Source organism: Mytilus californianus, unplaced genomic scaffold (genome assembly GCF_021869535.1).
Source record: "Mytilus californianus isolate M0D057914Y unplaced genomic scaffold, xbMytCali1.0.p SCAF_4, whole genome shotgun sequence".
Lineage (NCBI taxonomy): Eukaryota > Metazoa > Mollusca > Bivalvia > Mytilida > Mytilidae > Mytilus > Mytilus californianus.
Window position 1 is genome coordinate 102,783,409 of NW_026262690.1, and position 26,745 is coordinate 102,810,153.

The 26,745-nt window shown below is 31.9% G+C and overlaps 1 protein-coding gene across 1 annotated transcript; it reads right to left on the reverse strand.

Moving 5' to 3' along the window:
- Positions 1-26,600, reverse strand: LOC127698950 (alpha-1,2-mannosyltransferase ALG9-like). Its single transcript, XM_052202729.1, has 17 exons — positions 26,500-26,600; positions 22,416-22,563; positions 21,854-21,988; positions 20,775-20,845; positions 19,602-19,764; positions 18,176-18,237; positions 15,135-15,222; positions 13,606-13,711; positions 11,408-11,496; positions 10,782-10,818; positions 8,030-8,100; positions 7,535-7,606; positions 6,089-6,218; positions 3,695-3,845; positions 2,956-3,085; positions 1,865-1,995; positions 1-191 (listed from the first exon to the last, which is right to left on the reverse strand). Exons 1-17 carry the CDS (start codon positions 26,565-26,567, stop codon positions 80-82), a joined length of 1,764 nt encoding a protein of 587 aa, XP_052058689.1. The 5' UTR covers positions 26,568-26,600; the 3' UTR covers positions 1-79.
- Between the last annotated feature and the right edge of the window lie 145 nt (positions 26,601-26,745).

The window sequence follows — 26,745 nt, forward strand, 5'->3', positions numbered from 1 at the left end:
TGAAGTGTAAACACTTTATATATATCAAAGACAATGGACACTACATTAAATAGCAGATTAAAATATGTTACATTAAAATTTAGTGTCTACTTTTCTTAGTCTTTGTTGTTTTGAGAATGTTATAGTTGACATAATTGCAGTAATTGCTGGATACAAAAGGAATATAGAAGGCTCTAAATATTCTGTGAGATCTGAAATAGAAGGAAAACAAAATACGTGTATAACTTTATATATCAACAAATTTATCCATTTCTCATTTAAATTCTTTCCTTTATATGGATTCCCTTCCAGTTTTTGCGGAATTTAAAAAGAACAGGAGTGCACACCTTGCAATGTCTATCCTGTTTTACTGATCATGATTGAATTTATGCTGAAAGTCTTTAAGATGAAGGTTTAACTACAGGTATCACAAACTTAACATTACTAATGAAATGAGGTCAAGGTCAGGTGAATCCTGCCAGACAGACGAATTTACCTTACAATCTTTCCATACACTAAATTTAGTTGACATATTGCTTATAGCATCTGAGAAACAGACCTACACATGTAACTATGAAAGCCTAACAATGACCAATGAAGCAATAAATGAGGTCAAGGTATGTTGAGCCTTGCTTGACAGACACCTTACAATAATTCAATACAACAAATAAAGTTGACCTGTTGCTAATAGTATCTAAGAAATGGACCTAACAATGAAAACTTAAAGTTGACCACCTAATTATGAAAATAAGGTCAAGGATATGAAACCTGCCAGATGAATATGTACACCTTATAATCATTCCATACAGAAAATATAGTGTTGACCTATTGTTTATAGTATATGTATTTGAGAATGGGACTGAGAATATAGTTATCCCATTACTCACTATAAATTAGAAAATCATGGATAAAAGAGCAGTTGCAGGACCATGAAAATGAGGTCAAGGGCAACATTTATATGTCAGCAACAAACTTCAGAAAAGTCATATATATACAAGATATGAAGTATCCAGGTCATCTACCTTCTGATATATAAAGCTTTATACAAATTATTTATGCAGCCATCTCCAAATTAGCATGTATATGCTTATTCTCTTTTATATTTTTCACAGGCAAGACAAAAAGGGTAATTGCTGGTAATTTCCAGTTATATTATGATTTTTTGATCATACATAACATTATATATTAAAATTTTCTGAGAAAGTTTCAATTTTGTCAAATTTAGTTATTCTATAACATTATGTCTGGCAATTTTTGCCATTTTGATTTAAAAACTTTTCAAAAAAGTAATTTTTGAACAAGGAATATTATGTTGTTGTACAATGCACTGCCTCTACACAACAACAGAGTTTACTATTGTCACATTTATCATAATTTAAAGTGTACCCATTTATACCTGTTTTATAGAAGATGAAAAAGAAAACTGCTGATATGAAAATTAATTTCTTGCTGGAAACGGTATAATAAAGTATCTTCAAAGTAACTAGTACTGTTTTTAAATCTAATCCACAGATATTTGTATTCTTAAACAACAGAACTTATTTAGGAAATTGTACTAACTCAGAAAGTTTTAATAAAATTTTAAGGACTACGGTTACTCTTTGTGCAAAGCCATCTACCTGTGATCCTATTTCTACTGTAAATTCATTATTATTCTTGGGATACCAATTTTTCGTTGATTTTTTTCTGTACTTGCTGGTACGACAAATACCTCATTTATTATTACATTACACACTTCAATGCCATTTTCACTTTCATGGGCTGACATATAAGAATTTAAGAATGTTGATGCAGTCTTCATATCAAAATTGGCATTTTACAAAATAAACTTACATGGATTAATCTAAAAACAAACTTACTTGGAAGAATCTAAAAATAAACTTACTTGGAAGAATCTAAAAATAAATGAGATGATATAACTTTCCAGTCTTCTCTTTGACTTGAATAGCTTGGCTCTAATTCTGACCGATTAGGTAAATCTAAATCTATCAGGTAATGACATTTATTTGAACTTATCTACAAAAGAAAGATGAAATGCATAATTAAATGTACATACATCTAACATCATAATATGCATATTTCACTTAGCCATTTCACTGATGTAGAAAATCCCATGACTTAGTCAATCAAATGTACTAAATATGCTGCATTTAAAGTACTTCCTGAATCAGTCCTCACTTTTGAAAATCAAAATCAATTTTCCCAATCCAATAAAGCTAAACATGTTTGTCCACTGGAGGCTCCAAAGAGCCTATATTACTCACTTGCCATATAATATATCATATGGACTAATGTTTCAGCCATGTTATAAAAAGAGCATGGTTCTTTAGCATTTGACAGTTCCTCATAATTGTAATATAAAACTGTTGAATAAGTAAAACATTTATCTTAAAAATAATCTTTCATTTGCACCCATTTGAGATTTCTTACTGAATTCATCCTTTTAAACCTCCATCAGAAAGAAATTGGGCTGGAGTTCTGGACTTGATCATTCTCTAAATAAAACTGACGATCTTTTTTCCTGATATAGTTTAGTCAAAAGTTGGTCACTAAGTATGAAATGCATACGTAATCTATAACTTCCTTTGACACAGCTGTAAACTGAAATTATCAAAATATTTAAAAAAAAAAGTCCTGTAATAAAATCAATCATCATTTTCCCTATATCCTGTGTATAGTGGTAGAAGAATGGCCATGTTGGTTTATCAATGAAAACATAAAATTTTAATTTAAATTTAACACTAATAGAATGATTATTGAAAAGAACTATATAACAAATTCTAATCTTTAATACATAAAAAGTGTCTTTGCAACCATACAATTCATACATTCTGCTGATAAAATTTATATTCATTCCTAGCTGTATTTTTTTATCACCTACAAGGCCTTTAGATAGTCATGTTTCTTCTGTTGCCTCAAGTCCCTTGATGCCCAGCAGGTGATTACCATTATTATACATAGTCTGTTCCTACTTACATATCTAGATGTTTCTTCTTTATTCATATCATTAAATTCAGGTGATATTATTTTTGTTGCATCAACACCAGAACTGTATGGTTTTGGAAGCTGACCTTTGAACTCTGATTTGATGAACTGTAAACTCCAGCTAAAATGTAAATGTCTATCATTCCATGCACATTTCAATTGCAGTCAATCTAAAGTTAATAGGAGTTGCTTCCCTTTGCCTGCTAACAAGTATACTATAAGTATCTGTAAATTTCACAGGAATAACCTAACTGCAAGCTTATTAACCACTCAAGTGTGTTTATTCATGTTTGAAAATGATCTTGATAATAATTGTTCTAAAATTTGACAGAAAGAACAAATGCACTGCAGTTTTCCTGTTTTCCCTAATGAACATTCCATTCAATTATCACCCTACAAACAGAGGATTTTAATTGTTTAACTATTGCAGCAGTATACTAAACTGTTCCTTACTTGGTACCCAGGATAAGCACTTTCAATCAAAATGGGGTAACCACATATACAGTCCAATTTAGAATTTCACATACTTTTTCATTGTTCTTGATACCTACCCATACAGGGTAGTTGATATTTTAAAGTGCCTTCCCTGGGTCCCATGTATGTTTTTATGGATCAGCCCTTAGAGACTACAATAGGTTATTGTAACTCAAAATAGTTGTTACTCTTAAATCCAGTATATTGAGTACATCATCTTTTCTTTTTAATGTATATAGAGGGAAAACTTACTTACTTATCACCAGGCATAAAGAAATGACTAGGAAATCTGTACCATTCTTTCCCTACACATACATTGACTGGTTTTTCTGGTGACAGTGTATGTATATTAGGATCACTGGAAATCTTGTTTAGTTCCAGATAAAGGTCAAGAGGGGCATGATAACCTGTGGAAAAAAACAAAGAAAAACATGTGATTAATGATAAATCTTGTACATTTCTTCTGCTATTTAAAATGCTTCGGCAACGTCAATCTTTTATGCATTGATCTTATACTGTAGTATGTAAACAGATGTATTCAAGACACAAGGGGTGAGGGAATAATCAAATTCAATACGTCAAAAATATTCATGCTATTTATGTTTCCTTAGTTCACAAAAAAAAATGATAAAATATCATGTCTTTATAAAACTTTGTTAATAACAAAATATATTTCATCTGGCAGATGAAATGTATATCACCAATCTTTCATCTTCCTATCCTGTTTCTTTGATATTTAACTTTTAACTATCTCTTGTATTAGAGACAAATGCATCATTTTAAATGTGATCATGAATTTACTATCAACATTGTAGGTTAGTTTTATTTTTTTCTTCTGACAACAAATGCAATGTATTGAACCACAGAAAAAAATCAGAACTTTAAAGGGAATATAGAATAAGTCTTTTGTACCATAGTTCTCCATTATTTTTCTTTTTTGTTCAATCTATATAATGCTTCAAATTACTGATTGACAGCATTTTTATCTATATAAAATTCAGGAGATGCGATGTAATTGTCAATGAGACAACTATCCACAAGATTTCAGATGACGTGGATAAAAGCAATTAAAGGTCATTGTACGACCTTCAAAAATGAGGAAAACCCATACTGTATAGTCAGCTATAAAAGGCCACAACATGAAAACTGTGAAACAATTCAAATGAGATAAAATGCTCCCCTGGGCGCAGCTTGATACGACCGTAGAGGTCGAACCCTGAACAGTTGGGGCAAGTATGGACACAACATTTAAGCTTGATACAGCACTGAATTTGGATTGTGATTAAATATTTGACACAGCATAGGTTTCTGACACAGAATGAATGTGGTCTAAGAACTTAAAAAATTTTAATTTACCTATTCAAACCATATCATTATTATTTGCTTTTATATATAAATCAGAAATAACCAATTTAAAATGGAAAATTTTAAAGAAAAAAAAGGAAAAAAAAATCCCCCCCCAAAAAAATTTTTTTTGAACCCCCTTATGATTCATCACCCCAAACTCAATCCCAGCCTTTCCTTTGTGGTATGGTACCTTGCAGTACAATTTCAGAGAGATCCATACACTTGAACACAAGTTATTGTCTGGAAACTAGAAAAATGCTTGTTTTTTTGCCTCTTTTTTGCCCCAAATTCCTAAACGTTTAGGGCAATTACCCCCAAACTCAAACCCAGCTTTCCCTTTGTGATATGGAACCTTGTAGTACAATTTCATAAAGATCCATACACTTACACACAAGTTATTGTCCTGAAACTAGAAAAATGCTTGTTTTTTTGCCCCTTTTTGGCCCCTAATTCCTAAAATTTTGAGGCAATTACCCCCAAAATCAATCCCAGCCTTCCCTTTAAGGTATGGTACCTTGCAGTACAATTTCAGAGAGATCCATACACTTGAACACAAGTTATTGTCTGGAAACTAGAAAAATGCTTATTTTTGGCCCCTTTTTCCTAAAATTTTGAAACAATTACCCCCAAAATCAATTCCAGCATTCCATTTATGATATGGAACCTTGTAGTACAATTTCATAAAGATCCATACACTTACACACAAGTTATTGTCATGAAACTAGAAAAATGCTTGTTTTTTGCCCCTTTTTTTGCCCCTAATTCCTAAAATTTGGAAACAATTACCCCCAAAATCAATTCCAGCATTCCCTTTGTGATATGGAACCTTGTGGTACAATGTCAGAGAGATTCATACACTAACACACAAGTTATGTCTGGAAGTTACAAAAATGCTTATTTTTGGCCCCTTTTTGGCCCCTAATTCCTTAACTGTTGGTACCATAACCCCCAAAATCAATCCCAACCTTCCTTTTGTGGTATTGAACCTTATGGTAAAATTTCATAGAGATCCATTCACTTAAACTAAAGTTAGAGTGCGAAAACCAATGTGTCTTCGGACGACTACGACGACTACGCTGGACGACGACGCCAACGTCATACCAATATATGACCACAAATTTTTTTTACGGTCGTATAAAAAATAATGGCCTTATTTATAAAATACAATTTATGAAAAACAAACATGACAGACAGCAACCATGTACAACCACTGCATTACAAGCTCCTGACATGGGACAGGCACATAAAGAGTGTGGCTGGGTTAAACACCTTTGTGAGCACTAATATAAATTTACCAACTAACCTTGATAAATAGCTATGATTCTTGATACACCTAATATGGAGTAAATAATCCCTGAACTGGCAGAGATCCAGTTTGTAGAAGTTGTATAATGTCCAGATACAGGTTGTGAAAATAAATAACACCAAATTTTCTGAAAAAGTATAATGAACATAACTGGCCTTTTAAGGTAAATGCACAGTAAAATAAATATAAGATAGAACTTTCTAAAACTTTCCTAAGATAGTTTATTTGAACTGAAACTAAAATACAAATGTATATGAGAAAAAAGATCAATTTTGCAATTACAATTTTTTTTCAGATAGTGATGTTCTCCAAGCTACTCTCTATGAGGTGTTCATTTCATAAATTGTAAATTGTAAATAAGTTTTTGGTGGGGTTCGTGTTGCTTAGTCTTTAGTTTTCTATGTTGTGTCATCTGTACTATTATTTGTCTGTTTGTCTTTTTATTTTTGGCCATGGCGTTGTCAGTTTGTTTTCGATCTATGAGTTTGACTGTCCCTCTGGTATCTTTCGTCCCTCTTTTGTAGTTTTTTAGAATTCATTCTAATGTAGCTGATCAATTTAATGAGTATAGTGTTGCATCAACAAATAAATGGGGAATGTGTCCATTGGACACAGATGATGCCCCCACTTGCATATAACGTTATAAAGGGACATAACTTAAGAACAGTAAAAGTGATGCTACCCAAATTTGTACTTGATCTGAGTTTTGTGGTAATAAGCATTGTGTATTAGTTTCATAAAATTTGGTTGAGGCAAACTTAAGTTGGAGAACGGAAACGAAAAATTCAGCAATTTTTCCATTTGTAAACAGGCACAACTCTAGAACTGTTAAACTGACACCACCAAAATTCAAACTTGATCTGTATTTTGTGGTAATAAGCATTGTGTATAAGTTTCATAACATTTGGTTGAAGCAAACTAAAGTAAGAGAACGGAAACTAAAAATTCAGCAGTTTTTCCATTTGTAAAGGGGCATAACTCTAGAACTGTAAAAGTAACTCCACCAAATTTCAAATTTGATCGGTGTTTTGTGGTAATAAGCATTGTGTATAAGATTCATAACATTTGGTTGAGGCAAACTAAAGTTATAGAACGGAAACCTATTTTTAGATGCACAGACCATCATACGGACGGACAGATGTACAGACGGACAAGGATAAAGCTCAATGCCCCCCTCCGCTACGGCATAAAATAATTTCTTACTTATTTTTTGGTAAACCTAAGATAAGTTTAATACCACAGAATCGACCTGATTCACTTCACCAAATGTGGTTTCAACAGTTATTTTTTTTTAAAAGCCTTATCAACTATAGAATTAGAACTGACCACTTGCAAGAAAACAAGTTATCAGATTTGTGATTTCTGCAGTAAAGACTTGTGACCTATGTGAGTCTTAATATTTCTTTTGTGAAATGAACAGAGTATTAAATAGTCTGTTTATACCTGTACATGATCTATAGTAACTGCTCCACACAGTGCAAACAAAGGGTATATAGGAAACAGAAATCGTTCCTCCTGCAAGTAAATTACAAAATGTAGTCATTAAACTTACAGTTAAATAAAAAGACATTTTAAATATATGAGACAGTAAAAAGTTACAACAAAACTGTATTTCAACTCAAAAGTAAATAAGCCATAATATACCGATAAGGTTACATTGAGTCGGAAGCTGTCAAGACTAGTTATATGCTCAAGCTACATGTTTGTTACATGAATGCAGGTCCAAATAGTATCTGAGAACGGAAATCAGAGGTAAACAAAAGTCGTAAATTTATGATTGATGGTGAAGATTGGTCTTTCAGAGAACTTACTGTTTATAACTTTATAGAGACACACTCAGATGCTAAGGGTACTTAGTAGTTCCAAGTAAACTAACATTGTTGTAATAATTAACAAAATTCATTTTTATTCCTTTATATAAAAAAGATAGAGATATACCTTATGTGGTCTTGTAAAGAAGATAAGAATCCAAAGATACAGGGGAGATAATGCTAGCCATCTAGGTATATCTGAAATGACAACAAACGGATATGGTAAATTATTAAGTCAGGGATTTCGTTACCATAAATTACTTAAACATTTACTAAATTCTTTCATAGATACAAAGATTTGATTAGTAAATTTGGTTGTACTTGTAGAAAACTAATTAAAAACGGTATTTCACATCCTAAATTTTACAGTAATATTGTACATGTACTAAAAGTGTGGAAATCACTATGTGATCCATGTAAACTATTTGAACCTTTAAACAAAGTTATTAGTAAAGATTATCTTATTAATATTGTAATAAGATCTTTGAATATTGTTTACATTGACACTAACATTGATTTTGTCATCAAAAAATTAAAACATAACTAAATTTGTAGTCTTTTTGAATGGTTTTTGCGATGTATAAATACACATCCACGTTTATTTTCTATTTGTAATGCAATTCTGTTATTCAATGTTCATTTATTTTGTGTTATATCTCGTCTCACTATTCTTAATATGTACCACCTTTGATCAGTATTTAGTATGATGATAAATTTTCACTTCTGTACTCGTACTGTGAACAATAAATTTATTTATTTTGTAAAAAAATGTTTCCGTACTCCTAACAACAAATTATTATATTTAAATTTACCTGTGTACGTTATTTAATTATACACGATTTTGTCCCAGGTTAGAGTTGACTTTTTGACATTGTTCCTACATCTTTTTTATTAATATTGTATCTATATTGTGTCATAGATCAAACTTATTCGTTCAGTGTATTTTTACTAGTTTTTGTTTATATGTCTTTTTGATCGAGTTAAGCCTTTTCAATTGATATTTTATAGTGTCTTTTTATGTTTTAATGTTACACTACTGTTTCAGGTTAGGGTGAAGGTTGAAGCCTATTAAAACGTTTAAACCCGCTGCATTTGTATGCATCTGTCCTAAGTCAGGAGCCTGTTGTTCAGTGGTTGTTGTTTGTTGGTGTGGTTCATAAGTGTTTCTCGTTTTTTATATAGATTACACTGTTGGTTTTCCTGTTTGAATTGTTTTACACTAGTCATTTTGGGGCCCTTTATAGCTTGCTGTTCGGTGTGAGCCAAGGCTGTACTTTGACCTATAATTGTTTACTTTTTATACATTGTGACTTGGATGGAGACTTGTCTCATTAGCACTCATACCACATTTTCTTATTTATATGAACAATATCACCTTTAAAGAATTACATATGTATGTCTACGACAATACATTGCTAAAATAACAATGGAATTAAAGAAACTAAATTATCACATAAAAGAATAAACAGCTGCGCCATGAGCACATGATACGCCCGTCATCTTGTGTGTAAATTTTTATGCAATAAGCATGAATAGTTTCTGACATACGGCGTGACATGCGAAAACCCCCTTTTTTTTTTTTACAAAAAACTCAATATCTCTAAAATGAAATTTTGAATCAAAACCAAAAAGTATACAGATCTTAAGATTAATATAACTAAGAAGTGTGTAAAATTTTAAGCAATAATCATAAATCGTTTTTGAGATACGGCGCGACATGTGAAAAACCTCTCCCCCTTTTTTTTACAAAATACTCAATAACTCAAAATAAAATTTTGAATCATCACCAAAAAGTATACAGATCTTCAGGTTAATATAACTAAGAAGTGTGTAAAGTTTTAAGCAATAATCATAAACTGTTTTTGAGATACGGCGCGACATGTGAAAAACCCCTCCCCCTTTTTTAACAAAATACTCAATATCTCTAAAATAAAATTTTGAATCATCACCAAAAAGTATACAGATCTTGAGATTAATATAACTAAGAAGTGTGTAAAGTTTTAAGCAATAATCATAAATTATTTTTGAGATACGGCGCGCCATGTGAAAAAAAAACACACACCTGTTTTAGTTACTAAGTCCCGTAACTCAAAAAGTTTTAATCTTATTTTCACCAAAAAGTATACAGATCGTTTGACCATCATAAGAAACAAGTATGTTAAGTTTCATGAAATTTGGATAAGTCATTCTCAAGTTACGGTGCGACATGTTTACGCTGGACAGACAGACGGACAGACGGACAGACAGACGGACAGACGGACAGACAGACGGACGGACGACGGACATTTGTATACCATAATACGTCCCGTCAAAAATTTGATGGGCGTATAAAAATGAAAAATAGATTTCAAAAAGAACAAGGCCAAGTTACCTAATATGAACACTTCATCAGGAAAAAATTTCATGTAAGAAAACCCATTTACACTACTGTTGAATGTATTATAACATTGATGATTGTTGGTTGTTCAATGTCCAGTGGCAACTATTTCATGCATATTCAGAAGAATAAATTAACAATAAATACAATGAGTTGGTCCTGTAAAAGAGGCAATCCAGGAAGACTGGAAAATAAGGGTATATTCGATAGGGACAGAAATTTTGTCTTGCAACAGGCCACCTACATACTCCTAAACGAGTTGCTGCAAGACATTCTCTCTACACAAGGCATCTGATTTAATGTCCCTATTCTGACGGGTGAGGCTGCGTACTTGTACATCCTGCACAGCCAAACCTCCCACTCTGGCAAGGATTTTACTGCTGGTCGGAAGAAGACCAAAAGTGACCATATTTCCATTCCCCAGTCACCCTTGTAGGGTGCTATTAAAGCACAATATATATTCATAAAATAAATAAAATACAGTTACAAAAGAACGGTTTACCTGAATCACCTATACCTACAATCCATTGTACCAACATCTGAAAATATATATCAAATTAAATTATTAATTTTTATAAGGATTGTAAGTGCCTTGATAAATGCTAAAAAAAACATAATGTCATTGTATTATGACATGAATTTGACAGCTAATGACGCTTTAACAAGCATTTTTTTTTCAAACAAATAAAATTTCTTATGAATTGTTAAATTTACTGTGGTAAATTTCTGAAGAAAGCCAATAGTGATATCTAATTTCAATACCTTTTTATAGTCTCATTTGCATTCTCATATGTATTTTACATTATAAGACGTTATGTAATGATAAAAAGTGTATTAACCAATTCATGTCAATGATGATCATCATAAAATCTTTCAAAAATGTATAAACTAATGTTCAATAACACAAATAATATATATATGTATTTGATATTGCATTCAAGAAAAAATATTTTTAGAATATGCATGTAATTAAGTATCAATTTGAAAGCAGTTTGCAAAACAATAATCTGAAAAAATATTTTAACACTTTTTTTGAGTAACTTTTAATCTATAATTTCACTTTTTTGAAGCATTCAAAAAATAATAGAAAAGAATAATGTAGTTTTGCATTACTAGTTAACAACTTACAGCAAATGGTACTGATACTAATGCAAAACAGAAAACCAAATTAAAGTTGAGAAATCCATTTAAGATGTAATATGAAAATGGTTCTACACCTGTAAAAGGAAACAACATTAAATTATCAAACTTACAAAATAAACTTCCGTGCAATTCATAAATAAAGCTATTTTTAAATCCAGTATTTCACCACTAGTTTTTATCTATTTTTTTAATATGTTCTAAGACATTCTTCTTTCCTTTTTCTACAATAATATAAGTGAAATAGTTTCTCCTTTGAATTTTAGCAACTTGTTTTTATATGTTGGCTCAACTTCAATTTGTAACTTAAAAATCTTTATGAGTTGAACACAAATTTCAATTTAAATGTCACAATATAAATCTATATTCATAGTAATTTTCAACATCAAAATATAAAGTTTAAGTCATTACAACCTATTACAGATGATTGAAGGGACCTTTCAAATACTTTTGCCTGGCTTAATGTCCAGGTCCAAAACTAGTAAACACATTGTAGACTACAATATTAAGTGGGGCAATCACTAACTTACCATAAAGATCAGGTCCATGACTAGTAAACACATTGTAGACTACAATATTAAGTGGGGCAATCACCAACTTACCATAAAGATCAGGTCCATGACTAGTAAACACATTGTAGACTACAATATTAAGTGGGGCAATCACTAACTTACCATAAAGATCAGGTCCATGACTAGTAAACACATTGTAGACTACAATATTAAGTGGGGCGATCACTAACTTACCATAAAGATCAGGTCCATGACTAGTAAACACATTGTAGACTACAATATTAAGTGGGGCAAACACTAACTTACCATAAAGATCAGGTCAATGACTAGTAAACACATTGTAGACTGCAATATTAAGTGGGGCGATCACTAACTTACCATAAAGATCAGGTCCATGACTAGTAAACACATTGTAGACTATAATATTAAGTGGGGCGATCACTAACTTACCATAAAGATCAGGTCCATGACTAGTAAACACATTGTAGACTACAATATTAAGTGGGGCGATCACTAACTTACCATAAAGATCAGGTCCATGACTAGTAAACACATTGTAGACTACAATATTAAGTGGGGCAATCACTAACTTACCATAAAGATCAGGTCCATGACTAGTAAACACATTGTAGACTACAATATTAAGTGGGGCAATCACCAACTTACCATAAAGATCAGGTCCATGACTAGTAAACACATTGTAGACTACAATATTAAGTGGGGCAATCACTAACTTACCATAAAGATCAGGTCCATGACTAGTAAACACATTGTAGACTACAATATTAAGTGGGGCAATCACTAACTTACCATAAAGATCAGGTCCATGACTAGTAAACATATTGTAGACTACAATATTAAGTGGGGCAATCACTAACTTACCATACAGATCAGGTCCATGACTAGTAAACACATTGTAGACTACAATATTAAGTGGGGCAATCACCAACTTACCATAAAGATCAGGTCCATGACTAGTAAACACATTGTAGACTACAATATTAAGTGGGGCAATCACTAACTTACCATAAAGATCAGGTCAATGATTAGTAAACACATTGTAGACTGCAATATTAAGTGGGGCAATCACTAACTTACCATAAAGATCAGGTCCATGACTAGTAAACACATTGTAGACTACAATATTAAGTGGGGCAATCACTAACTTACCATAAAGATCAGGTCCATGACTAGTAAACACATTGTAGACTACAATATTAAGTGGGGCGATCACCAACTTACCATAAAGATCAGGTCCATGACTAGTAAACACATTGTAGACTACAATATTAAGTGGGGCAAACACTAACTTACCATAAAGATCAGGTCCATGACTAGTAAACACATTGTAGACTACAATATTAAGTGGGGCAATCACTAACTTACCATAAAGATCAGGTCCATGATTAGTAAACACATTGTAGACTACAATATGAAGTGGGGCAATCACTAACTTACCATAAAGATCAGGTCCATGACTAGTAAACACATTGTAGACTACAATATTAAGTGGGGCAATCACTAACTTACCATAAAGATCAGGTCCATGACTAGTAAACACATTGTAGACTACAATATTAAGTGGGGCAATCACTAACTTACCATAAAGATCAGGTCCATGACTAGTAAACACATTGTAGACTACAATATTAAGTGGGGCAATCACTAACTTACCATAAAGATCAGGTCCATGACTAGTAAACACATTGTAGACTACAATATTAAGTGGGGCAATCACTAATTTACCATAGTACTGGTAGTCAATAAATACCATTGGTATCTAAAAAATAAAATAAAACACTTAAGAAAACATTTATCATTTGTACAAACATTTACAATATCACATTCTTAATTGAGACCAAATTTTCAGATCACACAACCTTTATTTTCTGATAAACAATGCTGTTCCACAGAAATAAATTTATTTCCCAATACATGTAGAGAATGTTGTTTTAGTATTCATCAGACCATATCTATGTCTTCCAAATTAAATGGGAGTTTTAAGTGATTTTTAACAGAATGATGTTTAATAATAGTGGATTTTTTTTTTAATCAAGTGGTTGTGATTGATTGCTGCCTGCCATCTTTGTTTTTTCTGTATTAATCAGGCTGTTGGTTTTCTCTTTTGAATTTTTTCACACTTTGTCATCTTGGGGTCTTTTATAGCTAATAAAGTATAGGTTGTATTCATTGGTGACCTGTAATTGTTCCTATCTTTGTCATACAGAGTTTGATGGATAGTTTTCTCATTAGTAATCAAACCGCATTTCCTTGATATCCTTATATAGAAAACCATGTCAAATTGTGACTTATAGTTTTATATTTCTTTAAGAGACCTATCTTTTTGTAGAATGTATGTTGACTTTAAGATGTATTTTGGTTATTTGTGTTTTGGGGTTGCTTTCTTATTGACATATATCCAACATCTCTTTTCATTTATAACTAGAATGTGTCCACAAGACACAGTTGATGCCCCCCGTTGCATATAACATTATAAAGGGTCAATACTCTCGAACGGTAAAAGTGACGCTACCCAAATTCGAACTTGATCTGAGTTTTGTGGTAAAAAACATTGTGAATAAGTTTCATAACATTTGGTTGAGACAAACTTAAAGTAGAGAACAGAAACGAAAAATTCAGCAATTTTTCCATTTGTAAAGGGCATTACTCAAGAACGGTAAAAGTGACGCCACCAAAAATTCAAACTTGATCTGTGTTTTGTGGTAATGAGCATTGTGTATAAGATTCATAACAGTTGGTTGAGGCAAACTTAAGTTAGAGAATGGAAATAAAAATCAGCAATTTTTCCATTTGTAAAGGGGCATAACTCTAGAACTGTAAAAGTAACGCCACCCAAATTCAAACTTGATCTGTGTTTTGTGGTAATAAGCATTATGTATAAGTTTCATAACATTTGGTTGAGGCAAACTAAAGTTAGACAACGGAAACCAATTTCAGGACGTACAGATGGACGGACGAGGGTAAAACTTAATGCCTCCTCCCGTAGCGGAGGCATAAAAATTGTATGCATAATACTAGAAATACACTTCAGAAAACTGTTTGTTTTAGATATGTAAGACAATCAACAAAGTTACTATATGTGAATAGTCACAGACATATGGGTACTTCCAGTTGCATATGTGCTTTTAAACTCTTGTTTTCAAAAAGAAGTTTGAATAGACAAGAATTCTAAAATATCTTACCGAAAATATTAACAGAGCAATTAAACTGTGTGAAATAAGCAGTGTCAATTTTTTTCTTCTGAACACTAAATCAGCTGCAATAGGAATCCTGCAAACAGAAAAGAAATGCAATTGTTATCAGAGAGATGAGTGTCAACTTTTTGCTGCATTTTTCAAAAGTAGCAATTTGTTTTACTATATTTACATGTAAATATGAGTTGAGTTTACTTATTTGGAAAACTAAAGTATTTCTTTATTAATTCAAAAGAATATGAAATAAAGAATCAGGCCTCACAACTGTCTTTATTAAAGATTTCAATCCAAAAGCTGCTAAAAAATCAATGATTCACCGTATTAAGTACTTCTAAAATACCTAATAAACAATTTGTTCAAAGTTAATTGGAACAATGTTAAAATATGACAGAGGATGGGGATCACATTATACTGACTGTCTAAACAGGCTTATGGCCTTGTGCTTGCCTAGAGTGTGGGATGTTGTGTGTTTCAATCAAGCAGAGTCAAACCAAACACTTTAAAATTGCTGTTTTCAGCTAAGCACAAGGCAGCTTTGAGTAAGAGCAAAGACTGGTTGGCCTCGGAGTCAAATAATTGGGACTTGGTTAGGTGACACGTCTTCTTGCAGATGTTAAAAATCCAGCTCAGCATGTTGGTCCAGTGCAAAGCAGGGTTCATATTCATATCACATCAACATAATCTGGTCCTGACATTCATGTAATATTTGCCACTTAACAATAATTCATCATCAAAAGGTTCAACATTCTTTCATAAGAGATTTTAAGGATGTACACCTCTGCGGAGCCAAAAAATTTTTTTCTTAAGCTGATTTTGGGGTTTATATGACAGAAAGAAAGTAATTGACGAAGAAAAAATCATATGGTGGTGCACTTCTCTTTTTGCTACAGCCATTTGAAAGTACCTCATTTGTAATGATTTTCCCATTTTCATTAATTTTTACCCATTTTTGGGCTATTATCATGAAAATAAATTGCTTTGCCAAGCGAAGCTGGATACGCCCGCAGAGGTCCAACCCTGAACAGTTGGGGCAAAAATGGACACAATATTCGCGCTTGATACAGGTCTGAATTTGCATTGTAACTAAATATTTGACACATAAAAGGTTTCTGACACAGAATAACTGTAGTCAAAGAACTTAGAATTGGTTATATGATTTTAATTTATATTCAATTTTTGCTTTTGTGCAATACACTTTGCTGTTGCAAATTGACCCCCCCCCCCCCTCCCCCCACAAAAAAAAATAAATAATTTACCCCCCCTTTTTCTCAATTCAAATTTCCAATGGAGTTTGCAATCATAATTACCCATTTAAATTTACCATAGTGCTAACTTAATCTTTTTTATAATAGAATTTAAAATATGGTGTCAAATCTTTCATATGGATTTTTTTGTAAAAAACTTTTGCAGATATTTTTACTGGTCTTCCTTTATAAATATGCATTTCTTTAAACATAATTTAAAAGCAGTGTAAGGGAGGTAATCAAAACGTATTTGGAATACCTCCCTTACACTGCTTTTAAATTGTCTTAATTGTTCATTCACCATTACTTTATACATAATTCAAAAGCAGTGTAAGGGATGTAATTCAAATGATGTATTTGAATTACCTCCCTTACACTGCTTTAAATTATGTTTTATACTAAAGAATTTGTTCATTGACCAGGACACCCTTGTTTTTCCCCCTTTTTTGCCCCTAATTCCTAAACGGTTTGAGCCATAACCCCCCAAAGCAAATCCTAACCATCCCTTTGTGGTATGGAAACTTGTGGTATAATTTCAGAGAGATCCATACACCGTTCCACAAGTTATTGTCTGGAAACTAGAAAAATGCTTATTTTTGGCCCCTAATTCCTTATCTGTTGGTACCATAACCCCCAAAATCAATCCCAACCTTCCTTTTGTGGTATAGAACCTTATGGTAAAATTTCATAGAGATCCATTCACTTAAACTAAAGTTATTGTGCGACAACCAATGTGTCTTCCGACGACGATGACACCAACGTCATACCAATATACGACCACAAAAATTTTTTGTAATCGTATAAAAATCAGTTTCACAATTAAAACTTTTTTTCATACTTTCGCTAAAGATGAAGTGGACCAATCTGAATAAATTTACCGTAAAATACCTAAAGGTAGGTGTTAATATTAGAAAGATTTATAAAATTTTGTTGCTTTTTTGTGTCAAATTGACCATGCTGTATTTTTATACTAAAAAGCATATTATTTCAACTTCTTTGTTATAAATGATCGAAAAAATACATTTCTAAGAATTTTGAAAAGAAAAAAATAATATGGGATGTACATTTTTTTGGTAAAATAATTTCTTTGTACCCCTCACCCATGTTATCAACATTTTGGCTGATGACAATGATCGGATTGGTTATAAAATTTGAAAATAAATACAACTTATTGGAAGTACACAATTTTTTCACAGAGTTTAGTTTGATTATGATATTTTTTAAATTCATTAATATTTTCCACTTGCATCATATATTTTGGGAATAATTCCCGAACGAGATTTCAACAAAAATGAAATATCAGAAGAATAAATCCTTAAAAAATGTTTGCCATCAAAGACATTTGAGTCATCTTGAATGTCCCACTGGCACTGAATGATAACTTTAAATTAACCATCATTGTCTTATTTCAACCAGCTATTGCTGACAAAAATTGTGTAATGCTGATGAAAATTGAAGAAGCCGACTTTTATTCCATCACCTACTTTTAAAAATCAATCTATACTAGAAGGACTTTCTTTCTAACTCTTGGAAGCCACAACATTTTGTTGAAATATTACCTGAAGTATATTCAACTAATTTTTAAAAGTGTTATACTTTCAAAAGAGTGTCCAAAAGTGGTTTAAATATTCGGTTTTATCAAGCCCATCAATATCTTATTATGGACTTTATCAGACAAAAATCCTTTCATTGCTCTTTTAAAAAAATATCTTGCAAGGATAAACCACTGGAAAATTTGAGAAAAGTTTATGTAATTTGTCTTTTAAGACACATATTAAGACATACCCTAAAATAGATGCAAATGGCCATCCTAATATTGAACTTGCTGCTACTGCTGCTATGGCTATCTGTAAGTAAAAGAAGTTCTAACAGCTATTCTATAGGATTGTTGACTGTAAATTGTTGATGTAGATATAAACTCAATTTCATACAAGTATCAAAATTTAAGTATTTAATCATAACTTGTACAGGCAATATTATACATTCTAAGCTAACATTTTATGAAGTTTAGGTGTTTCAAACTAACATGCTTCAAAATTGAATAATGTTTCAAATTCATCCTAGAGGTGGTAGAAATTACAACGGTTAAGAGAATTCGCAAATAATTGATTGCTATAGATTCTAGATTGCTATACAAAATCAGTATGATATCAATTGAAATTATACTATATTTCATATAAATAAATTTCTCTAAATCTTTTCTTATCAATAATATCTTTCCCAAAATATTGTTTATTTTTTTATAAAGAATATGTGTAATTTACTTCTTCTCCAGTTTTCCTAGGTTGCAATTCAAATATCAAGTTTCTGTGTCATCTTCTTGATTTGCCATCAAGGCAATTTGAGAAAAAACAAGCATTCTGTGAGTATTGCATGGCAATACATAGTCCCCTACCGTTTAAAAATTCATTGTAATGGAGCAAACCTACCACTAAATTCTTCAAACAATTTACTAAAGAAAAGGAAAAAAATCCAAAATGTCATTTATCTTAATACAATGTCTTTTACAAATCTTAAAAAAAAAAAAGAGTTATTTCCCTTTGAAGAGAAATCTAGTAACTAATAAGTATTTCATCAAAAATTTAATTCTAGGGAAAGTTAAAAATGAGTTAATTCCCTTTGAACAGAAATCTAGTAATTAATAAGTATTTCATCAATTCTAGGGAAAGGGCTTTAACTGAACAAGGAGAAAAGCTAAAATCGTGAAAATCGAACTTGACCTGTAACTTGTCATGATAAAACAATACACCAAATATCAAATCAATATCTTCAAGCATGAAGAAAAAAAGTCTGGAAACTGATTTGCCAGACTGAGGGATGGACAGACGGACGGATGGACAGACAGACAGACGGACAGAGTGCAAACCTAAAGTCCCCTTTGACTTCTTCGGTAGGGGACTAAAAACACACATACACATGATTAAGTCATACCAAATGCTGCAGAATACCAGAATGTTGTCCTTAGATACACAGATTCTACCTAAAAAGTAACCTTTACATATCTATCTCAGTTCTCAACTGTTTTATTTGAAATATCTACATTTAGTCATGAGTGGAGCAACATATCTCACTTAAAAGCGGTTGCAGAATTTATATATTTCATATATTAAGACAGCACTATGGTTATTTTCATTTTTGTTCTCTTTTTGTGTGGATTATCTCCCATGACTTAAAAATGTGTACATTGTTCAAATACTAGTATAATACTCACAGAATATTTACCAAGAAACCATGCACCCATGGAAATGAATGTCAGGTACATACAAAAGCTGCTTGGTAGGAATGCTGTTGAAGATATAAACATTCCAGCACTCATTATGAGAAATAACAGTGTTATCCGTCCTGTGTTGGTACCAAAATGTTTACAAATACCTCTGAAATACAAATATCAACTGATAAAATTCTATCAAAAAAACAATTCTTTAATTGGAATTTTGGTAAACTAATAGAAATCTGTAAAACCAAACAATAGTTAACTATACTATGTTCTCCTTTTGTATTTTAGATCTTAAATTCCGTTTAAAATTATTTCACCTTCTTTTTCTAGAAATGAATATCAAATAATGATCCTTTTTAATCTTTGTATATGTTAGTCATGGTTAAAGGAGAAGGTTCACGAAGGGTTAAAATTGGCCCTAAATTTTGGATGTTTTTTAAATCGAACCAAAAAATTACAAATATCACATAGATATACTTCTGATAATACTATTAAGACAAAAATATATTTTTTTTGGCACCTTCCTTTGAAATTTATGAAGCTATGACCCCTTGAATAAACATTATTTATATTTTAAGGTCAATTTTGGTGATTTTTTTCCATAATTTTGATCGTTTTTGGCATAATTAACCTTGGCCTCCATCTACGATCCAAAAAGTTTTTATATCGATGAATTCTATATCAAAATTGGAATCTTTTGGTTACAAAACATTTTGGATCGTAGGTGGCGGCCAAGGTTTTTCTAAAGCTTTTAGATGTGAAAATTGCACAAAATCATCATATCTTGACAAATTGTCCAAAATGGGCTTACTTTGGAGAATATTATGTACTTTTATGAAAAGAATTGATTTGTTTAGCAATAGGGCTTTTGAAATAGACCAACTTAGGAACCCAATTGTGACCTTTTTGTTGTTTTATGATAAAGTTGATATTTTAGGCCATTTTGTGCCTTGTGAACCTTGTCCTTTGAGCAAAAGTCGAATCCACTTGTATCACATATGTACATCAACACATAGTTAATCATATGTAATTTTTTACGTACATGTATAATATTGGTGCCTACTGCATTAACTTGGTGACCAAATGAAGAATTTTACCAGGAATGGTCTGCAAGTCATTCTAGTCAAGTTATTCTTTACAAACTTTGAAGATAATGTCTCCACTTACTTGTAGAAATAAACTTCTGCAGCAGAGCAACACACAGCCAAAATACATCTCAGAAGATAAAACAGGACTACCTGTAAATTACAACATGGTTAAAATATATGTGGTAAAATAGTTGGGTATATTGAATCAAATACTTACACATGTACTGAAAAAAGTGGCAGGGCAACCCTTTTATTTAAGGAAAGTTTTCTATATGAATTGGATTTTCAATAAAACAGCATAAGTGTGATATTCACCGTGCTAAACGTCATATGCTTTTACCTGTATAATAATGATGAAATGTTTGAGTACAATTGGTTTTGGTAAATAACTGTCATAAAAAACATTTTTTTTCTCTCAGAATATGAAATAAAACTCTTACTGTCATTTCTTTCGGTAAATATGTGGTTCAATGAAAAACTTATATAAATTTACTTTTGCCACTGGCCTCAGTGAATATCACTTTTTTTAAAAGTCAATCAAACCACATATTTACCTCATTAAAAGACAATAATTGTATAATATTCCATAAAATATACATAGTTAAAGATGTAAACTTGTGTTTTTTTAAGCAAACTTAAAAAATGACCACCTCCTAAAACATGCAAACCGGTGCTAGGGACCGTCTAAAACTTGCAGTGAAGTGAGAGTTTTTACACCGTGTCAAACACCTCACTGTGACTTTAAGATGAAGAACAGCAATAAAAGCACTGTTCCTTTGCTTTTTGTGTATTTTTTGCTTTGCATGTACTGATCTTGTGTCATGTATAGTTACCCCATATCCTTTGTTTTTTTTCATCAAATAATCTCAAATTACGCAAAATATAAAAGTATATGAAATCATTTCAATTAAGGAATCTTCATGTATACCATGGCTTCCAAAATAGTCGTTTAATCCAGACATCATCATGACCCGTAAAATTTGTTTTGACCTGCTTACTGACATCAAATGTGGGTTTGCCACTTTAACATTTAATTCACATTAAATTGTAGTAATACTATCTTAAGGTCAAACTACATTGTGTTTAGTGACTGACAATCAATGGTTTTTACAGTTGGTAATAAAAGCTCAAAATTATTAATATATACAAACAGAATACCTTATTGGTCCCAAAGATAAAGTGGATGAGTTTCAGTGGAAATCCATGTATCCATAGATATGCATAAGATCTAATGGCATATTGTGGTGCATATTCCCAGGTCTGAAAACCCTTCTTAAATAACAAGTAGTGCATCTGAAAATATGTAAATTATTTATAATTTACTATTTAAAATGTGGTTTGCAGTTTTCAAAGCCCAGAATTCAATTTGTAATACTTTAACTAATATAAATTCAATTTGATATAAAAATAAAGAGATGTGGTATGACTGCCAATGAGACAACTATCCACCAGAGTTCAAATGAAAAACAATGTAAGCAATTATCATGATTATAGGCCACCTAATTAAGTCTCATTCTCAAAATGATCTTCTTTGTTGACAATTTTACCAAATTCATTAACATGGTCATTGAAGTTTGAAAGAAGGATTTGCATTGTTATGATTTTCCATTTATTATTATTAATATACACAGTGTAAGAGATTTAAGTTTGATAATGATGACAATAACGTATATATCATTCTGAAATATTTATAACATATAGTCTTAACAAACTATCTTACTGGTTCCCAATAATTAAAAGTCTCATCACAGTCCCCTACAATATTCCAGACAGCAGCACAAAGTCTGATCGATAGAAGTAATTTGAAAGATGTGTAAGCTCCAGGCATCCATGGTTGACTGTAACTAACAGATGAAGAAATTTCCTGTCTGAAAAGTAAGTATAATATAGTAAATAAGGTTACCTGGGAGGTGGGCAAATAATCTGCATGGAAATGAGATGTGCCAATGCTAATACATCTGCATACCAAATATCATTGACCTACCACTAATAGTTCCCTTTAACTGACCTAATCACAAACTAATACATGCAAACTAAGCTAAAGTTTCAAAGTCAACAGACCATGACTGAGGGGGCAAGGCAAAATAAACTCCATGGAAATGAGATGTGCCAATGCTTATAACACTGCATACCAAATAAAATTGACCTACCACTAATGGTTCCCCTTAAACTGACATAATCGCAAACTTGTACATGCAAACTAAGCTAAAGTTTCAAAGTCAACAGACCATGACTGAGGGGGCAAGGCAAAATAATCTCCATGGAAATGAGATGTGCCAATGCTTATAACACTGCATACCAAATATAATTGACCTACCACTAATGGTTCCCCTTAAATTGACCTAATCGCAAACTTGTACATGTTACATGTGTAAACTAAGCGAAAGTTTCAAATTCAATAGATCATGACTGAGGGGGCAGGGCCAAACAATCTCTATCGAAAAGAGATGTACCAATGCTAATACAACTGCATACCAAATATCCTTGACCTACCACTAGTGGTTCCCCATAAATGTGACCTAATCACAAACTAATGCATTTAATTTCGTCGACCCGTGACAATAAGTACTGTATTGATTGGTTGATTTGTTCATTGTTGCACCCTTAACGTCCAGTAGCAATGATTTTACGCACATTCAGAACGAAATATGGTATACAGAGAAGGTTATCTATTGGTTGTTTGTGTCTTAAAATGAAATAATTGGTCTTGCATGGTCATGATGGTGCAAATTCCTATGTAAATATAATAAATTGCTTTGCCGAGCGCAGCTGGATACGACCGCAGAGGTCCAACCCTGAACAGTTGGGGCAAAAATGGACGCAATATTCACGCTTGATACAGGTCTGAATTTGGATTGTAATTAAATATTTGACACATAAAAGGTTTCTGACACAGAATAAATGTAGTCAAAGAACTTAGAATTGGTTATATGATTTGAATTTATATTCAATTCTTTGCTTTTGTGCAATACACTTTGTTGTTGCGAATTGACCCCCCTTCCCCCACAAAAAATATAAAAAATTTCCAATGGAGTTTGCAACCATAATTACCCATTTTAATGTACCATAGTGCTAACTTAATCTATTTTTTAATAGAATTTTAAATATGGTGTCAAATCTTTCATATGGATTTTTTTGTAAAAAAAAAAAAAGATGCAACATTTGCAGATATTTTTACTGTTCTTCCTTTATAAATATGCATTTCTTTAAACATAATTTAAAAGCAGTGTAAGGGAGGTAATCAAAACGTATTTGGATTACCTCCCTTACACTGCTTTTAAATTGTCTTAATTGTTCATTAACCATTACTTTATACATAATTTAAAAGCAGTGTAAGGGAGGTAATTCAAATGATGTATTTGAATTACCTCCCTTACACTGCTTTAAATTATGTTTTGTACTAAAGTATTTGTCCATTAACCAGGACATCCTTGTTTTTCCCCCTTTTTTGCCCCTCAATTCCTAAACGGTTTGAGTCATAACCACCCAAAGCAAATCCTAACCATCCCTTTGTGGTATGGAAACTTGTGGTATAATTTCAGAGAGATCCATACACCGTTCCACAAGTTATTGTCTGGAAACTAGAAAAATGCTTATTGTTGGCCCCTAATTCCTTAACTGTTGGTACCATAACCCCCAAAATCAATCCCAACTTTCCTTTTGTGGTATTGAACCTTATGGTAAAATTTCATAGAGATCCATTCACTTAAACTAAAGTTATTGTGAGAAAACCAATGTGTCTTCGGACGACGACAACGACGCTGACGACGACGTCATACCAATATACAACCAAAAAAATTTTTGGCGGTCGTATAAAAATACATTAAATCAGTGATCTGGAAGGATTTTTTCAGTATAGGCCCAGGGCCCCAAAAAAAATTCAATTGACCATTTTTAGAATTAATGGGTCATGTTGTCAAATGAATGGGACATTTGTTTATAACAAAAACTAAAAAAGTGTATGTTTCAGCAAGGAGGTACTAACCTGTGTGATTCTAATTGATATTGTTCCTGTGCTTTTGTAGTTTCAGTGAATAAATGTTAGTTTAGTTCATGGTGATTTATGTGACTAATACTGACTTGTATGTGTTCATGATATGTAACATCACTCAGAAATTAACACTTTATGACTTATAATAAAAACTATAGAACTGAACAGCATATGACCAAACCCAACAACACTTCAATGAACAGAATCAAGATTAAGGAAATGCTGAGATCAAGATTGTACTGGTTTTAAATGTTGTGCAGCCTAATGCCAGAGGATTTTTCTTGACAGCTTTTTGTCAAGATTTGTAGTACATTTTGCTGCCATCATACATGGTCCTTTACTATAAGACTTTATAGGTCCATATTGTTTGCTTTCAACGTTTTTTAACGAATACTTTACTTAGTTTACTATGGATGTGGTTCAGCATTGATAGTAAAAAAAAAATCTGATAAAAAACGTTGAAAGCAAACGATATGGACCTAGTGCTACGAAGTCTTATATTAATAGGACTACCATCATACAGTAACCAGGGCCATAACTCCCCCAAAACGGGCGATATTGACGAGAATTTTTATTTACAATGTTAATATATACAACGGTACCGTCGCCTTATTCATGTTCAAGTTCCTTTAACATTAAATTTGGGTCTTTGTCGACTGCCATACTTTGTCCAAAGTTCCGTATCTGAGGATGTTTCAGGCATTTCCACAGCACTTTTATTATTTTTATCGCGACCAACAAAAGAAAGTAACGTTTTTTGGCCAGGCTAAGCAACAATTCGCTGTTTCTTTGGAGGCATGTTTACAAAATTTATAAACAAACCAAAGACCAAAGAATTGACAAGGACAGTTCAGATATACCACATGTTGCCTTTTGTAAACATGAAGCAAAACGCCAGAGACGGCCAAAAAATGTAGGTGGTGCTCCTGTCATTGGAGTGAAAAACAACACCGTTTTGTAACACAAATATGGCGACACGAAACATGATCGGAAATACATTTTACGATATTAAAACGTTTAGATTAAATATAAAAAAACATTTTGTAAAGTTATATGAGGCATTGTATAATTATGATCTTTCTTTTTTTAAACAATGAATCTGTGTTTCACATATCACCAATATCGACATGATCGATGTTGATACAAATTTCAATGATTTACAAATATATCATACAAAATACTCTTAGACATGTATTAAGTCTTTATGGTACAAAATGGTTTATGCAATTGGCCCATATGGTACCATGCAAGATCAGAATAAGTGCACCCTCTAAAAATAGAAACGGATAGATATGCAAAAAAACTATATAGATAAATCACAAAGATTGTGTAAAAATGCACGTTGGATAAAGTTGAAGATGAAGAACATTTTATATGTCAATGTCCCCATTATTATCTCTTGAGAAAAGAGTTATATGAGAAAATTAAATAAATTGCTATCACGTCATCGTAAAATTTTCGAAATGTTAAGCACAAGTGCCAAGTTTAATTGGCTTTTTAATCAAGAAAGCTTGGAGCACAGACAACTGAGGTCCTGGTTCAAGTCCTAGAGGTGACAACATAATTTTTTAGTTAGAATCATGCTTTCCAGTTACAATCAACTAATTCATGTTATACTTAGTTTAATCTGAGATTACTATAACACATGGTTATAGTCTCATGATTAATCTATTTGTGATCTTTTTTACCATGTTTACATTTGTGTTTGAAAATTATAGTTTTTAATACTTTCCCCATTGTAATTATTCTACTAATTCTGTAATTCTTGGTGACATCGTTGGCAAATTGAAAATTCTTTGTTTGAAAAATATACCTTAGAGGTTCGTGTGGAATTATATTTGATGTTTTGTGGTGTTTTTCGATAATTTTTCGTTGTTTCATGTTTTTCTCATGGAGGCTGTCATGTTGAAATCCCGCAGTGAATTAATATTCTATTTTCAAAAATAAAATGATATGAGTCTATATTTCTTATGCATTTTTTACCATTGGAAACTTCATAAATTGAAAAAGCTTAGAAATCTCTATAACTAAAGATAAAAGAATAATGAAGCGTGGACTA